General features: G+C 39.1%; 1 protein-coding gene across 1 annotated transcript; it reads right to left on the bottom strand.

Annotated features, from left to right (window-relative positions):
• Positions 1-3302: 3302 nt before the first annotated feature.
• On the bottom strand, positions 3303-18216 carry LOC308188997 (uncharacterized protein). Its single transcript, XM_080578584.1, has 5 exons — positions 18208-18216; positions 16987-17071; positions 16265-16327; positions 12057-12141; positions 3303-4166 (listed from the first exon to the last, which is right to left on the bottom strand). Exons 2-5 carry the CDS (start codon positions 17015-17017, stop codon positions 4013-4015), a joined length of 333 nt encoding a protein of 110 aa, XP_080434710.1. The 5' UTR covers positions 17018-17071; positions 18208-18216; the 3' UTR covers positions 3303-4012.
• Positions 18217-18438: the final 222 nt, after the last annotated feature.

The raw sequence follows: 18438 nt of genomic DNA, 5'->3' as shown, positions 1-18438 counted from the left end.
CATTTTAATTGCTTTGTCTTGGAGTGAACTCTGTGGCACTGCTCACACACAAAGGATGTCAGCACTGACAGCACAGTTTTCTCATGCCCGAGTTTGCTTTGCTAGAATGATGTGCTCTGTAGTGACTCACTGGCTGCTAGCAAAGAAAATCTTGGGTTGTTTGTATCGTTGAGTGCCAGGATATTTGTTTGTACAGTTCACAAGCACTTTTTGCAATCTCACTTTTGCCATCTCACTCCTGTTACGTAAGCCTGTCATTTTATGAAAGTTGTACTGCTGTTTGTCTCAAACTATTTCCATCTAGTTTTTGTAGCAAAAATAAGCATTGACACTGTTAACATTACACAGATTCTTGTAACATGTGAAATATTCAAAAGCTTTCTAACATGCAGTTATTCAAAAGTGAAATTTTGGAGGAAAAAAAAAAAAAGAAGAGATTTTTAAAAGGATTCATAGATCCAGGAAGATTTTTTTTTAATTACTTTTAATTTGCTTTTGCCTGTTGTTTCATGTAGTAATTGAGGTGAAGAGGGGCTACAAAATAGCATTATTTTTTCTGACTCAGTAGTCACAGGTCAAACTGTGAGTGTTACACTCAGTAGAAACTTCACTATAAAGGAATTTCAGGCTACTTTAGAGATTTCAAAGATTTCCATTCTAGTTTCCTAAAGATTTTATTTTGTTGATAAACTGTCAGAACGATGTCAAAGGCACAGTGTTGTTTTAGCACTGAAGTAACACAGGGAAATATTTTGCCTCACACCCTTTCCTCAGGGGGTGGATATAGCAATTGAGTGCTAATTGACTGGGAGCACAATTATGGAGAAAGTAGCACACATTGCTACCTGCTTGACCGCACCCCTTGAGGTACAGCCATCTTTAAATGCCTGCTTTCTTTTTTTTTTTTTTTTTTTCATGTCCTGGTGCAACGCCCTAAGTCACACAGGAATATCAGAAGGTGTTCCTGCCCCTTCCCTGGTAATTAAAACAGCAGAGATTCAAATTTGTATTGAGCTTACAGCTTTGGTATGGTTCCAGAGACTTTGAGAAACTATGGAAAAGTTTGCCATTTAATTTTTCTAATTTACTTCCAAAGTTTTTTTATCATATTTATTAAGTTTTTTTTTTTTTCCTTGAAGTATTGTTGTCATGTACTGCATATATGCAGGGTGTGGGCATGAGAGTTTATAGATGTGAAAAAACAGAACACTACGCACTGAGTTCTGATTTTTATGGCTATCAGGATTGCAGCAAAACAAGGTGTTGTTTCCAGGTGATGCACACTGGGACACTAAACAAAATCCCAGAAGCTGAGCTCAAGCATCTTTCCCTGTAGGATTACCTTTCAGTATAGTTTGCCTAAGTCTACGACCTTCTACAGGTCTAATGTCCTGCGCTGAATTACAGTTACTGGAAGAAACAATAGAAGGAGCAAAAGGGAAACGTGAGCAGAGAGTGAGTGAGAATATTTTCAAATTTTCAGTCTTTCCTTCTACAAAGCTGGTTTCCTCTTCAACACTTATGCCAAATACTCTCCTGAACTCTATGACCCTCCTGAACAATAGGATTATACGAGTTTGTTTTATCATTTAGTTTCATATTACAAAGTTTGGTGTACACAAAGTATGTGTGTCAAAAGCACATTCCTATGCAAGCTGTCACAGAAGTCAGACCCTGCTCTCATCCGCTCTATTGCTGAATTATAACTCAACCAAGTCATTTCAGATTCATCCCAAACACAATAAGCCAGTTCACAGATATGATGTAATTTTTTATTTCCAATATACTTCTTAAAAAAAAAAAAAAACACTGAAATTGTGTAAGTGGAAGGAGAATTAAGCCACACAGCTTTAAAAGCCAAGTTATCAAAACCAGATGGTAGAGTTGTGTTCCTTCTTGCTAACTCTCTCCATTCACTCACCAGTCCCTCAAATCATCCTGCTCAGTAGCCCAGCTTCAGCAGGGGAGGCTTTAACAAGGCTACAATGTTCCAAAGAAAGACTGAAAGCTGGCTTTCCTCCTAAACGGCAATGCTTGAGTCAGGAGGCTACCAGAGGACAGGAATGCAGAGTCGCAGCCAGTCCCCTCACGTAAAAATAAGTTCCTCCTGTACCTTCAAGAGATGGGTCCAGTTTCAATGCTCCAAGTCCAGAGCAAATAAAGGGCCCTAGTGTGTAGTTTTAAGCAACACTATAGTGGTATGTTTGCTTTTTAAGTGCAGAGTAACTCCCCTTTAACATATATTTGCAAGTATTGGGCTCAGTATTTAAATTACATTTTTCATCAAATTTCAAATATGAATGCATTTTGGATTTGGAACCTGTGTATTGAAACTAATTTTTAAAATACATTCATTGGCCACAGAAAATTTGAAGTACTTACTTACAGGTTAATTAGTTTTTAATTAACTGATCCTGAACTCTTACTTAAATCACTCAAATATTTGAAACAGAAAAAAAAAAAAAAGGCAAGGGAAATATGGTAAGGAGAGAGAAAACTTTCAGTTCTCTGACTTTCTGAAAAAAGCCTTTCTGAAGGTTTCTTGAATTTGGTACACCTACCTGGGAAAATAAACATTTTCCAAAGGAGAATATTTTCTGGATCCCACATGTTTTCTTAAAGCTCAAATGCATTGTTATACTTCAACTAATGAACGACTAAAGTGGTTTCATACTACACAAGAATAACACACCTTAGAATTATGAATTTTGTTGCTGTGTCAGCTACTATGAATTAGCCAACTTTAATTGCCAAATTTAATTTAATTTAATTAATAATATACCAGCACTAAACCCTAGCATCACTAATAAGAGTCCCATCACAATATCTTTCAAAGAATACTCTCAGCATTTCTTCATTTTGAAGAGGCAGAAAATAAACCTTCATCACCCTTCTGAAAATGATCTTAATGCTTTTAAGATCACTGACATTAATTGGGGATCTGCAAATTGAGTTTAGTAGTTGCAAAAGCAAAGCAGTCTGAAGGAGACCAAAAGCATCCATAAATTTCAGTTTCTACATCACAGTCACCTGATTTATAAAACTCACTTCTTCCTTTCCTCTGAAATACTGAAAGTATGCTAATTCTCTAAAAAGCTGCTGAGATCTGCAAATGTGCTCGAGACAGCTTCTAAAATAATCACCTTTTGGAAGCAAACGTTAAAGATGAAATCTTGATGTTGCTCAAGAAGACTACAGTAAGGATCTATTTTAAATCAAAATTTGCTGCCGATTCCTGTTTCAAAAATCTGAGACATACTTACTGGAAAAGGATTCTATTTCTCTGTTTTCTGATAAGCACTATGCATAGAAAGCTTGGAGGTGCCTCAACATTAAGAGCCGTACTGTCAACGTAACATTTATTTCAAAGTTGATTTCTTAAATCTAGGTGACAAGGAAGGCTGTGGAGCAGTGGTTTGTTAGTTTTTGCCACTCATCAGGAACAAGTATTCTCTTGTATTTTCTTGTGTTTTCTTGTACAAGTGTTATGTATGCAGTACACATTTCATATCAACTCAAGTCTGAATAGCAAATCATGCTACTCCCTCAGCCCTAGACTCCAAGGTAAAATAAGTCCTGTGGGAATCAGTAGATTTTCTCAACATCTTGTTTTAAGGAGACTATTTTTCTAGAGAAGACATGTCTTTGGGGACCCAAATGTGTTATCCTGGCAGGCCCTGCTCTCCTGATTGCTCTTCCAATTTGATTGTTCACTAGTAATGAGCAGATACCAGATAAAATAAAGTATGAAGGAAAATGCATAAATGATGTGAGACAGTGAAGCACACAGATTATTTACACATTCTTGCTACCATTAGGCACAGTTCTTAGAATAAATGAATGCTTTGACTATAAAAAACAAATGAACAAGCAAACAAACATAAAAAACATAATGAATCCAAGATTTATCATCCCCATAATTCTTCTTGTTGATAATACTGTATATATTTCACCCTCCAGAATTAAATAGAATTTTAACAGCTATAAAATATTCTTTAGTTTCTCCCTTAAATCAGTAGTTTAGGTACCTCTTTTCCCTGGGTATCCAGTTTATCTTGCTAGCAAAAATCCCATCCCACCATCCTGGTGCAATGCTCTGAAGTCTCTGGCACTTTCCTGTCCTGTGTTCCCAAACTCTGTTCCTGAGCTTTCTTGACTTGATCTGCCTAGAAATAAAATTCAAATGTTATCTCTACCCCAACCATCCCGCTTTCCTTGCTTTATATATGTGAATTCTGGGAGTACGCACATCAATTTTTTAGTTTCAAAAGTAAAATCCTGAATGCTACCACAAAAGACTGGGGGATGCCCACTCTTAGAGGACCTACCTTGTTATGAAACTGGTAGGAAAAACAAAAACAACCAACCAACCAACCAACCAAACCCAACCAAACCAAACCAAACCATACCAACCAACCAACCAAACAAAAAAAAAAGCCAGATCAATGCATTTGGTATATTCTGGCCTTTTTTTTTTTTTTAAATGACACAGCAACACAGCATTATGTGTATGGACCATGTGCTCAGAAATTCCAGATCTGCAAGTCACTTAAGGCTTTCTCCAAATCTTGCTGGGTCTAAGACAAGCTTTCTTGCTCACTCAGTGGGAGGTAGCCAACATCATGTGGCTACACAGCTGTTGTACCCTTGGCCTCGTGTTTCCCGTAGACCATACCAGCCAGCTTTTAGAGACATGATCAGAGAGTAGTGCACGTATTGATACGTTGTTTTAAAACACGCCAGGACATTGTGTTCCCTTTCCTTTCATGCCTTTTCTACAAGGCCAGAACATTTCCTCTGTTGGTAAAACAAAAATCCCTTTGGTATTCTGTGGCTTTCTCTGTCCCTAGTTATTTTCACCAGTAACACTGTTCTTCACTTTCAAAGGTACGTGACTATCAACAAGAATAATTATCTTCACAGGAAAATGTGCAGGAATGCATCTGGCTCTGTGCTTTGACTTTGCACTGGCTGCCATGTGATTGCTATTCTCCCATCCACCTCTTGATATGAACATTCAAGGAATACCACCATTACTCACTTACCTTCCTCAACTCTATAGGAAGTAATTGAAAATAAACTGTAACTGTTTCTCTTTACAAAGTAAAAGATGATAGGTAAAAAGAGTCAGCTAAGGAGCATAGTACCGATAAGTTTAATTTTAGGACAACCTACATGACAGACATTTCCTGCCTTTATTTGTCCAACCAAGAAAAGACCTCTATGGAGGAAAAGTAGCACTTCAATGTTTATAAATCTTTGTGTTTTAAACAGCTAAAGAACAGACCTTGTGCATTTCATGCACTGCCTGTTGGCTTGTAACTTTAGGAAACTGCGTAGTACTAAAACTGGACTGGCTTGTTAAAAGAGCCATTTGTAGGCATCCTGCAGCGACAGCAGCCCTTCCGGCTCATGGCACCTCACAGCCTCTTCCAAGGCCCTCTTCCCGAGGATTTTTCCACTGGAGTGCGTTGAGTGTGTGCAAAATCCATGCAGAACACTCCGAACGCTTCCTGAGCTGTTACAGTGATGGGTGGCAAAGTAAAAGAAGGGATTGGCCTCATGTCAATGAAAAATTCATCCCAGATTTTTCATTTAGGCCTCTTCCCTTTGGTTAGCATTGCATATATCTGCTGTGTGGTTTTTGATGCAGTGTTAGAGCCTTTTTAAAAAACTCATTTATTTAACGTGAATTAGTAATTTCCTTTCTTATATGAAATAGCCAGCACACTTCTGTATAGTGTTAGGCAACTGTAACTGTGTGACTAATGTAATAAAATCACCCCACTGCTATTACTGGAACATAATAAGGTATAACGCTCAAAGCAAAGTTTTACGGAACAGAGAATTATCTGGCAGAAAAACATTATTTACATTTTTTTCCAGTATGTTTATTTTAATTTTGTTCCATACAAGGGTTTTTTATTGAAAAAAAAAATATCTTCAGTGTTTACCAGCTTTTGTAAATCAGTTCTCAGAAAGATCTTAATAAGTTAGTAATAATTCTTTAAACCTTAGATTGTTAGTCTATTGTTATCCAACCCTATTTTTTTCTTTCCCTTTATTTTTTTTTAATGTTGTTTCTCTGATAAGGCATAAAATTTGCCATTTCAAAGGCTTAGTATGACAAGGTTATTAGTACTTTCATCATGACCAGTATCATCCTAGGACCATTTACAGTACCTAAAATTCACTGACTGCCTGTGTACACTGTGTATGTGTTTAAGGTTTCAAATGAATGGCTTTATGATGGAGGGAAGCTATAGGGAAGGGTCTTACAGTTGAATTTGGGCGTCAATTCATGGCAAAAAACATTTAAGCAAAGTTAAAAGGTGAAAGAGCTTAGCTTAGAATTAGAAGCCCTGTGTATAACTCAAACGTGGATTTTAATCTGCATGGTAATCATGCAGAGTAGGATCTCAGTTCCAGAAATCACAGTACACATGGTTAAATCTAGCCCAAAGTAGCATAACAGATTAACACTGAAATTAACACTGGGGAGGAGGCAGTGTCCTGAAGAGAGACTTTGAAACCTTTCTGTCTATTTTATAATAAAGCTATGCAGGATATGTTGTATACATATGCAAAATATTAGTGTTAATAACTTACAGATCTACTGATCTGTCTTTCTAGAGTAAGTTTGCTTGGGTGGCAGATTTGAGCATACTTTTGTCTAACACTTGCTTCTTCAGGTCACTTATGAGATCATAGTGTTTACAATTTACTTGCAAGCCTGCTGCTTCCTCTTAGTCTTTCAGAACATATCCAGATTCACTCTCTGCATTTATGTAAGCTGTAGAGGTTTCTATAAAGTGATTCTAAAGAAACAATCCAATAATGCTGCCCTAGACAAAAACAACTCACCTCCACAAACAAGTTCCAAAGTGCATCGATGTCAATGGAAAAATACTAATTGACAAGAATAGATTTTAGATCAGAGACCATTTTAGTAAATGGATACTGGTCCTTTCTCACATACTGGGCTAAGAGGTGTCCACGCTGCAGCTGACTGTGTGCCCAAATGACTGACAAAGCTGTCAGCGAGATTTACAGTGCATTTTCACCTCTGCAACGAGAATGAAAAAGTAAAAAGGATTATGAGATTTTGCTACAATCTCCAACTGCTGAGGCATGAGAACAACACTTTAGCCAGCCCTTGACAAAACAAAACAAAACAAAACACGTTCCCTTTTCTCTGAGCTTCAAGGGCTTTGTGAAGAATGCCAGAGGAGATGGAGATCAGCCTGAACAACAAACATCTCAGCCCCCCTTTTTGCTCTGAAAGGGTTCAGGTGTGCAACAGAGGAACAGGGAGATGCTGAGCAGAGGCCAGCAGGGAGAGCTGCCAGAGCAGCTCGGGTGAACTCTTCTTCCCCATGCTCCTACAAACCACTGCAGCGAGCAACGGCCTCCGGAGATGGAGCAAGAGACCAGCGATGCTGCACCCCTACTGGGCTCTGCTGGCTGCTGGAGTGCACCAAGCAGGCATTGCAACTAAGGCAGAACTGCGGCATCAGAGGATCCTCCAGCTCCTTCACCCCAAGCCACTGTACTGTGCTGTTAAGCCTGGCAGGGTAGCAGAGGCTGCTGGCTGCACAGCTGACTGGTGGCACTACTTCTGCCTTTCACAGAAGCTGCTGCTGGCTGTGGGAAGCTGAATATCTGTCCTATCCATAACAATAATGATCTTCAGGCTGCTTCCTAGCAAGGATGTGGTGTTGGAGAAAATGCTTTATACTTCCTCATAGTGTTCTTAACAGGAATGGTTGCTTTTTTCTTACGTATATTGTATACAGTAAACGTATATAGTACATGTAATAAAAGTACTTAAACAAACTGAGCCAGCATTTTCAAGGAACTCTTAGGTTCACAGCTCTCAGTTTTGCTTCTTAGGATATCTGTTATGGTGTATTTGGCAGTAAGCAGCATTAGCCAAGTATAGATTCATTGCAGGTACCTTGGTTTCCTTAATAGCCTTTGTACCTCAGACAGTCTGGCAACTTGCACTCTCCTCACTGCCGAGCAGCCCTGTGACTTTTTCCTGGCTCCTCTAATGAAAGACTGCAGTTGAACAAGCCAGGAAACGCCCATCTGTCTCACCCCCCACTGCAAGCAAGCGCGAGAGCTACCCCCGTCCTGTGAGTCAGAACAAAGATAGACCCCTGTCATCTATGTTGTGAAAGATGAGGTGTCGTGCATGGAGGTTAAGGGCAAGCTCAGCCTCTTTTTCCACAGGAGCACTGGAAATGTCTCTACATCTGTTATAAGTGATTAAATTTACCTGTGAGAATTTGACTGAACCACACTCTTCCTGCTTGCTTTTGGGACAATTCATTGATCTGCTCTGTGCCTCCTTTCTCCCATCTGTAAAAAGACGATGTTTACATCATTCCTTTGAAGGAATGTTACATGTACCACTTCATTATGCTGTCTCCCCTGTTACTATGAGGCCCAGCTAATACCCGTCTCATTATCTATGATTAGCATTGATACAGTGCTATTATGTCTACAAACAAGAGATCTAAATCCTAACCTCTGAAATTCACTAGCCATTGAATTTGTACTGTCTTTCATTTGCCATGTATGAGTGCACAAAGAAATCACCAGTCACCAGAATGGGTTTGCCTGGCATTCACAAAGTAGGGAACTTCCAGGCAGGGAAATTTCCCACAGATTTTATTCTTTCCAAACCTCGTTTTGGGGAACCCCATGTTTCAAACCAAACTACTGTCTGGAAATACAATACAATTCCTCCCTGACTGGTAGGAAGATGTGTTTAACAAAAAAAAAAAAGTGTCTTTTTAAAAAATATTAATATTCTACCTAATTTTTCTCTTCACTAAGGATTGCATCTGGTAAATCCTGGAAAAATGCCAAACTTCACACCAGTACACACAGAGCTATGAGATCATTGCTTTAGGAATTGTCTCTAGTGTCCTGAGCTTTCCACAGTGGTGTATAAATCATTGTCTTTTGGAAAGGGCAAAACAGCCTGCTATGCAATTTTCTTATGCTAAATTGCTGTGTGGTAAGTATACACTCTTCAGTTTACTTACAATATAAATCTGGAGATTTTAGTCCAAATCTAGCTCTGGACATGCCCCCAAAGCCCTCAGCAATGCAGACTATGACTTGAAAGTGCTACATTGAGCATCCTCACATGCTCTTTTTGAAAGGAATTGAAACTACCTGACCATGCTGAGCTTCAGCTCTCAAACCAGATGCAGACTCAAGAGCAAAGCAGATCTTCCTCTTGAAAGAAGAGGAAGCATGGTAGGGTTAGTTTTGGCACAGTCTACTGATCACCAGTTCTTAGGTAGAGAGAGCAGGGAGTTTCCAAAGTAAGCTCATGATGGCACACAGCCTCTCTTGTCCTCAAGAGAGTAAGTAATTTTTAGTAGTGAAGGTAGAATATAGATAAAGAAATGTTAAGTAGAAAGAGATAATAATACTGCCCTCCATGTTATTTCAGAAATTAGGACCTAAGAGGAGGAGATAAAATACTCTCTATTAAAATCACAGTGCATTCAGTGTGTTTCTGTTCAGTGCTGGTGGTATTTACTGGAAAATAAATAAATAAATAAATAAATAAACATATTTGAACATCATTGATGAAGGGAGCTCTCTGTGTTAGGTTTTGTAGTGCTTGAAGTACCTAGGCCTGCTTTGTCACAGTGTGCCGGTGCTCTGAGAGAGCTCATACCTGTCCTAACAGGGTAATACAGACACAGCTCAGGACCGCAAGCATCCTCCATAGCATTTGCAGATGTACAGATTTCATAGAACCAGAGGGCTGTTACGTTAACACGGATAAGACTGTGGAGTCTCTACCACATTGTTTTCTCATCAGCACCCTGCTGTTTAGTCTGAGATTTCTGTGAAAGGAAAAACATTATCATTTAAATAGTCATCACCGTGTAAGTTCACATCAGGCTAGTATCAAATATCATGTAATAAAATGCAGTTTTACAGCAAACAGATTTCACTGGTGAAAATCTCCTCTGAGAAGTTTTTTCTAGAACAGGTGGAAGCAGAAAGTGGCTTATTTCCCAGACATTTTTCTGTTCCTCCCAGGACTCTGGCAGCCAGGCATGGGAGATGTGTTGGTGGGTGCTGTAAGCTGTCAGCAGCCTGGAAACATTGAAGAAGGGGTGCATCAGAAGCTAAAAACGTCACTTCCAAACACCCTGGATCTCAGACTAAGCAGTTATAATTTCTACCTGCCTTAGAAAGCCACCCATTATAGCTCTGCTTTGAGGGGAGGTTGCTCCACGCAACCACCTGCAGCCTCTTCCAAGGAGGGAGGAGGCTCTACTGCTCACTCCAGCCTTAACAATCCCTCAGTGTCTTGGACAAGCTGAGAATTTAACTTCTTATCTCACACACCATTCACTTCTTGTGGCCTAGGCTGTAGAATGTTCGAAAAAAAAATGCTGATTGCCGCAAACTCTCCCTCACCGAAGAAAGAAAACCAACAAAAGAACAAACCTACATGGATGCTCCAGACATGAAAGAGAAATTTGTCTCTTCTCCTCAGAAGGGCATACAAGATCATGAAAAGCAGTGCCCTGATTTTGCAGCACCCCAGCATAGAAATATTTCAAGCAAAATGATCCAAAATTAATTCAGTGGAACATAAAACAGCCTAGAATAAATATATGCACTTTACTTAAAAAAAAAATATATTGTTTTACGATATACAAACTACCAATCTTTCTCCATCTGATAGCATCTGCCTGTATCAAAAGAAAGCCTGTAAGCAAAATGAATGGTGCCAGCTCTCAGTTAAATATTTTGAATGAGAGCAAAAATCATGTTTGTCTTCTGGATAAGACTGGATGCAGTGTCCTTACTGTAGCAGAATGAGCACTCACATGCCTGCCTCTCCCTGGCACAACTTTTCCTCCACATGATCCAAAATCACAGTGTAAGCACCAAGTTGCTGTGTGTCTCTCAGAGCAGAGGAGCAAAGATACATTAAAGTTAACTCCATTGCAGTTAACAAGAGCTGGAAACAGAATAATATTACTGAAAAGTCGATGGAAATTGGTAATTGGTGGTCCATATCCCTAGTTCTCCAGTATGGTGCCACTTCCTTAGGACTTTTCAGTTGTCCCCTGAAGTTCAGCTATTATGTGATCCAAAACACCATGAAATCAATCTGATTCAGGAGTAAAAACATCAACGAAACAAAACAAAAAGCCTCTAACCATAAATGAAGCAGATTTAGGCAGGGAGGGATTCTTTGGTAGCAGCAACCTAGGAAGGATCCCATTCATGTTCACAAGGCTCTTTTGCTTTCATTTCAGCAATTCAAGTCCCAAATCTGAAAATATTAAGCAAATTATAAGCTATAAGACAAAATTTATGGATTCTAGGATTTCAAAAACTATGGTTGTTAATCAGATAGGATTCCAGAAAAGGAGCACCCAGACATATATGGTAAAGATTATAAGGAAAAAAATATTCTGTCTACGGTCTTGCTGTGAAAGTACAATAGCAGTGTTTTATGCTACACTGTATGCATGTTTGTGTACTTTAATTACTGTGTAGTTAATTATTTGCAACTAAGACATCCTTATAAGAGGCAAAGCTATAGCAAATACTCTAAAGGGCAAACATCCCATTATGGACTACCAACCACAGCAGGATTGCAAATATGGACTATTTTATCTACAAGGAAGAGGCACACACTGGACTTGATTTGGTTGCCTGAGAGTAAACCACCATTACAAGGTGGCGATTGCCATCTTATCAGCATTGTACATTTGTACATCAGTAAGCAGATTTTTGAGCTAGTAATCATGCTTGTATCAGGTATCCCTAAAACTGAGTGTATTTGTATAAGTAAGTTCTGTGAAACAGTTCCAGTCTGTTATTTAGAGCTTGGAAGAGGACATTTTTCTGACATTGAGATTTAGGGAAAGTATTGATGTTAAATTGGTAACTTAACCCTGCTACATGGCAGTAGAGGGGTTCTGTGTTCATACTCCTTACTCCACAGTGTTCATGTACTGATTCCTAATTTACGAATGCACATGTCAGCAAGGACTTACCTATGTTGAAAAGATGTGATTTTAACTTCAGATTTAAAGGATCTCTGGAGTAACTTGACACAAGATGTGGTAAATCTGTTGCATACTGTAGTTGAAAAAGAAAATACAACGTAACATCAGATAAGCCATCATGCTGAGAAACAAGAACATTGACATTAACTGAAGAATAAACCTTACAGGTTGGATTTAGGTAAGGTAAAAATACACATGCTTAACTATTGTAGCATTTCTGTTCAAAAATGCAAGATTTCAGAGATTTAGTTAATTGTTCTATCCAAGTCAAGCTACTGAGCAGACAAGAGCCACTTTCCTCCATTACCCTAAACTTCTTCGTTTACACAACCCCTACCACCATGGCCCCAATCTCGAAGGAGTCCAGTGGCTGTTACAGTACAGATGAGAAGCAGTAACAGAAACGGAATGCTCTTCTAGATAAAGGAACTGTGATACAAAAAACATAGGGGATGCAGTTTCCTGAAATAAATATATTGGATTCTTTCTCTCATGGAGCTCAAACCTTTTTCAAACCTTTCCAGAGAACTTAATTAATCTTTAATATACCTGTCAGTCAAGTGCACTACAATGAGCTTAAGAGCTTTCTGTTGCTGGACAGCTTTTGAGAGGGTTGAAAGCAAGGCTGAAACATGGGGATTATTTAACATCAATAAGAAATTACTTTAAAAAAAACATGTTCATTGTTTGGTAGTCGAATTGGATAGGATTTTAAATAGCTGTTAACATTTTCTGCCAGTTGCAAGACGAAACTGAGTTTGTCAGTGCTCTTTACCAAACCACGTTTTGCAAACTGAGCCAGATAAGTGTAGCACAAGATAAGACACCCGCACACTGGTCTTGAAATCCTTCAGAGACAAGGCACCTTAGAAGGGAAAGTTTGCTCCATCAGCCCATTCTTGAAAAGCAGTTTGCTTCCTGGTATAAATCATTTATGTTGGACTGCAATGCCAGGCATACAGATCTGACTAATAATCTTCCCTGATCTTCACAGGTTGAGATGAGTATCACAAAGCAGTTGCTTCCTTGTGAGCTACCAGATAGAAAACTGATAACCATGATGTTCTAGAGGTATCAGTCTCATCTGCGTGACTAGGAAGATAAGTTTCTTGGGTAAAATTAACAAGATAAAATCAAAATCGTGGAGGCTAAGCAGCAATATGACTGTCCTGTCATACTGGGGAAATCAGGGAGGGAGCACAAATGGTGCATGAAGTTACATGCTGGAAACTTGATTCGTGGTAGTGAATGTTTAACTGCACATGCACCACTTTTCCTGGTTTTGTTTGTGTGTTTATTTGTTTTCTAATTGAGCTCTAATTTCCATTTAATGAAGCACTTCCCATTGGACTGAATAGTGAAAAAGAAACTTCCCAACAGAATGAACACACAAACTGCTGCACAAAAGGCAAATCACACCAAAATAAAGCAATTACCATCTCCTCAGTTACTGAAGTGTGTGCGTGCATGTGTGTGTTTAAGATGAAGTCTGCACTTCAGAATTGTGGACCAAAGTAGCAAGTCTTTAGGTACATTTTTATTTAGACATCTTGCATTGAGTTTGCTCATTTCCTTTTAAACTCCTGATGATATAATATTAAGGGTTTCCCCAGGGAAAATGTTGGAGGGTGGGGAAGAAAGAGCAGAATTTCCTGTATAAGCAAGTCTTTATTTCTACCAAATTTATACCAAGTCACTGTACAGTTTACAGCCCGCTAGAGCTAAGCAGCCTGAAGTTTCAGTTGTCTGAAAAGTGAAAGAGGAGGTGTTGTTATCAGGAACTTAACCAGGAATTTATGGTTGCAACTTGCTTTTTTTTTTTTTTTTTTTTTTTTGGCTTTTTCCTTATTTCTTTTCAGACATGCAGACTTATCACTACTGGTTTCAGTCAGACGGAATTTCACCAAAGAAAAGCTTTGGCCAGAGATTAGAGCACTGACTGGTGACACTGAAATCCCCAAAGTGCATGATTCATAAGGGGGATCTGAAACTGGATTTCACATTCACAGCTAGGTGACCTTGGTCATGTAGTTATTGGGCTTTCTGGGATCAGCTTCTGGAGCTTATGAAAGCGTTAGTTTGCTCCTGATCAGAGAAATTAGAATTGGGAAAGTTCTGAAACTTTCCAAGCACTTCTAAGACATGGATGCTACACACTGTCTTGCCAGACCTCCATAAGTGCTGACCTTAGGAAGCACAGTATTATACATGCAGGACAATCATGCTTCCCCACCCTCCCCTGTTTTTGTAAATTTGTGTTACAGGTCAAGACTTGAGAATAAATAACACAGATTTACTCAAAGAGAAAGGTTTGAGTTTTAAGTGAGTTTTAAGAAAAATTTGCATTTAATTACAGTTATGGAAACTTGACCATCCTGAAATTAAGCAGAATTTCCTTGAGACAAGGAAACATTATTATCGGACAGATTTCTTTTGGCAGTAATAGCTAACTAAAAGTTTGGTTTTAATTAGCTTAAGCAAACTCAAAAACAGGGAAGTTAAATTCTTATTAGAGCAGCTTGACAATAAATGAGCACATGATTTTTGCTCTCACAAGGAAAGCAGGAGGAAAAAATACTTATTATTTTCCATGGAAATGTGACATTGGCTATATGCCACTTAATGCGGTTTGTCAATAAACAACATGCTTAGGTAAAAATGTTTGCTTTGCAGAGCAGCAAGGTTTTTGTTTACTTTCTTGGTTTGGTTTCTTGTTTTAGAAATAGTAAGTTTGCTGAATTGCTCTTTGAGGGAGATTCTCTAGAGGGCTCAGAAGAGAAGAAATAGGAAGTTTTGTAATTAAAAGTGATTTGAGTATGAATAAAATACTGAGTCTAAATAAAAGATTGCTTTCTGTGCTTATATGGAATCAGATTTTAAAAGATATTGGTTGTTGGTGGTGGGGAAGTATCCATGAATGAAAGGGAAAAGAAATCTTTAAAAAATCTGAGCAAGGATCCTTTAGATTAGAAGTTTCTTTTCTTTAGCACTGCACTCTTTTTTTTTTTTTTTTTTTCTTTTGGATGCACTGATCCAAGTTGTCTCTTGGATTTTTGGATTTTTTCATTTTCTTCCTACGTTTTCTGTACATAATTTGATTTTCATCTCAAAAACTGGACATTTGTCTGCCATGTTTTACACAGACACTAACACAATAAGATGCTGGTCTCAGTTAGGGCTGCTAAGTGGAAAAAATACCATAAAATCCTTCCATCCAACATGTTAAGCAATTCAGCTGTTACCTATTAATCTAGAAAAAGTGGAAAGTATAGCAAAACATGGCACAGATAACAAGGTAAAGATGAACTGATTAGCCCTGATGTCTGTATTTCAAATTGCTCTGCCAAAATGAAAGCCATTAGCTACAGAGCACATTAAAAGCTAGAGCTCCAAACCTGAATTAATCAGCTGTCCCTGTGGAAGTCTTTTTCGTGACTACCACAGACTTATGTAACAAAGTTAGGGCCTAGCTGCTGGGTTTTCTGGTTAGGAACTTTTTTTTTTTTTTTCCTGCTAGCAAGACTGACATCTAGTGGCTTCATCAACTTATCCCCAAGTATTTAAATACTCGGTATTTCAAGCAGTTTGCTTTATAAAAGCATGCAAGCCAAACACTTGTCATGTGGTTTGGGGGCTTCATACACACCGGTCTTACATTTGCCATTCTTCACAAACAGTATTTTGGCCTTGTAATGCCTGATCTGTGAAGCATGAGTGACAATCAGGCATGTCCCCCTTCTGGGAGAGGAAGGAGCAGCCTGGAACTAAGCCTGGAAAGCTGTTGCATGACTATGGACTCAGAGGTCACTTCTTGCTTCAGTTTCCCCTTTTCCTTTCCCTGTGGCTTCTGAGAAGGGTTGGATGATCTATAGGGACAACAGCTAAAATCAAGAGGCTGCTTTAGCCATATCGGCTTTGGGTTGCTTCATTACAGTTTGTTGTTGTGAGGAAGCCCAATCATGGTTTGTAGAAAGTTCAATTAGACTTGCAAATAAAAATTGTTGATCATTTCGGTGGAATATGAACATAGTGGCCTTTCTGTGGATTTTGTTTTTCTCAGGTATTGTAGTCCCTGGCAAAAAGAAAACCAGAACATATACACATATACACTATAGAACTTGTACTTGCAGTCTGGCTAGCCCCTCGTGCATTCATTGAAGATAAATGTGTACTCATACTTCAATATCATTTAGTACCTGTGATTAGATGAAGAACTGTTGCTTCTTGATTCCCTCTTTGTCTCAGTTCTGCAAAGTAACCTGAAAAAGCTAACTTTGAGCCCTAGAGAAAGCCCATCTAAAACCAACAGTACAGATGTTCAGGAGTCTACATATTCACGCCAGACTATAGGAGCATGACCTCTAAATATTTTTTTTCCTGAAACACCCGTCACAAAGTAGGAACACAAATACATCCTCTCCTTCACATTTTTATTCTTGTCCCATTGAACAGTACATTCTTAAGGCAAGACTAAACCTGTGCTATTGCTTGAGCATACACACTGCAGCACAGCAGGGATTTGGTGCTAGCTGGGCACACACTAGCCTCACTTTGAACAAGCAGGAGTGACAAAGCAAACCTCAAATCAGAAAACATTGAAACTCCAGTTTCTTCCTCTCCTGATGCATTTTAAATTTCTCTGCATTCCTGGGCCCACCCAGGCCACAAAATTAATGAGAATTGCCCCATTGCTATGCCAGTATGTGCCCAGCTGTTATGTACTGCTCTGGGCTATCTCATCAGTCACTGCCACCAGAGCTTCACCTCCTCCCCAGAGGGTGAGAGGGATGCCCTTCTGTCATACCACAGATGCCTCTGGCAGGGTGAGTACCTTCATCCTGCAAGAGGCCACTGGAGCAGCTTTCACACCTTAACAGGCAGTGAAGTGTTTAATTCTGTGTACAAGCTAAATAACTACCTTTTATCAGTTCTGTCTCTCTGCCAGACATTTCTTCTTGCACTGTATCTGTAATCTTAGGCTGAAAGAGTATGCCCTGCAAAATCTGGAAGAAACACAGATCATAATGGTATTACAACTGGTCCCAACACAATACATTTTCCTACTTCCCTTAACGTTCAATGTTCAGAAAACCTGAAGGAAAGATATAACCTTACTACTTTCTCTTCTTTGTGCTTATTCAACCTGAGGACAGGATTTTATTTTATTTTTTCCCTAAAAGAAAATCTTGTACTGAAGGATAAGGGCAAATGGAAATGTGTTTTTACACAAGAAATTGTGTTTCTGAATGAGTCTTTGGGTAGGTAGCTTGCTGGAGATATAGTAAGTTCCCCTGGACTGTTTTTGAAAGGTCCCGTTTCTCTGCTTTCTTTTTCAGATGACTTTTGCTCCCAAGTCATGCTCAGCTGAGATGCTAGCAGATTCACCAGGCCAGCTTTAGGTACAGGTCAAATAGGGACCTGCCACGGTCAGCAACAAGCTGCGTGAAAGAACAGCCAAGGCTCTTCTGCTTTTCTACTCTGTGTCAAAACTGTAATAACCTAGACTTTGCATTGCTACTGCTATTGCCACCACCTAAAGGCTATGTATGCACTTGCTCCTATGTGGGTGTTCAGAGCTGCCCTTTCCCCTCTCCCCAGCACTCCTCTCTCCCCATGACAAAGTCAGACACACAGTCTGGAGGCAGCAAAATTCAAATTTCGCCTACACTGTCAAAAATTTCAAAGCCATGCAACACTTTCCAGAGACTGTGTCATAAATGTTAACTCTTCTCCTTTTCATACATCAGTATGTGTACATCGCTAACTTATCAGTCACATGAATCCGGTTTCCTCCTTCTCTCTCAATTCCTCTGTCTGTTTTCTGCAACCTGTTTTCTCCTAAAAGCAAGGTTTTGCAGCCAGTAGAAATGTTTAAAATATGTATACACATATATACTGGTCTTAACTGTTCCTCCCCAAAGCAATACAATTCTGTGATTTTCCATTAATTTCACCAAAGCAAAAGGGCTGTGTTCATAAACCCTGCCTCTACCAGCTTTGTTACCGTTGATTTTCCATGCATATTTTTGTATCTTAGAAACTGAGACTCCCTGATCTGAACTACATACAGATCCATGTGCACAGTAATGAATAAGGACCCAAAGAGATGCGTTGCACAGGAAAGAGAGATACCACTCACCGACTTGCAAAAACAGGGACTTCCTGACAAACTTCATGTGATGTATCACAGAATTCCTCTCCTTCCTCTATTCTAGGGGAAGGTAAGCAAAGAGATCAACGTGCAGCACCCCCTTATTCAGGGAGATGTTTATTCTTCCATTGCACAAAAGCACTGGAATATATGGTCTGCCCATCTGTGTTGCTAAGAAACAGCGCTCTGTTGCCTTGGGACTTGATTCAGAATTCAAAA

The sequence above is a fragment of the Anser brachyrhynchus genome (genome assembly GCF_964034855.1).
Source record: "Anser brachyrhynchus genome assembly, chromosome: 2".
NCBI classification, from domain to species: domain Eukaryota; kingdom Metazoa; phylum Chordata; class Aves; order Anseriformes; family Anatidae; genus Anser; species Anser brachyrhynchus.
Note: the sequence above shows the minus strand (reverse complement) of the source record. Positions and strands in the feature narration are given on the sequence as shown.

What these genes read in the sequence shown, in the direction of transcription:
- LOC308188997 (XM_080578584.1), bottom strand. Translation starts at nt 17,017, where the DNA reads ATGTCTGGCAGAGAGACAGAACTGATAAAAG. An exon ending in AGTTCTTCATCTAATCACAG is followed by an intron (nt 12,142 to 16,264) that starts GTACTAAATGAT and finishes TTTCAACTACAG; the next exon opens with TATGCAACAGATTTACCACA. An exon ending in ATCACATCTTTTCAACATAG is followed by an intron (nt 4,167 to 12,056) that starts GTAAGTCCTTGC and finishes TTTTATTTCTAG; the next exon opens with GCAGATCAAGTCAAGAAAGC.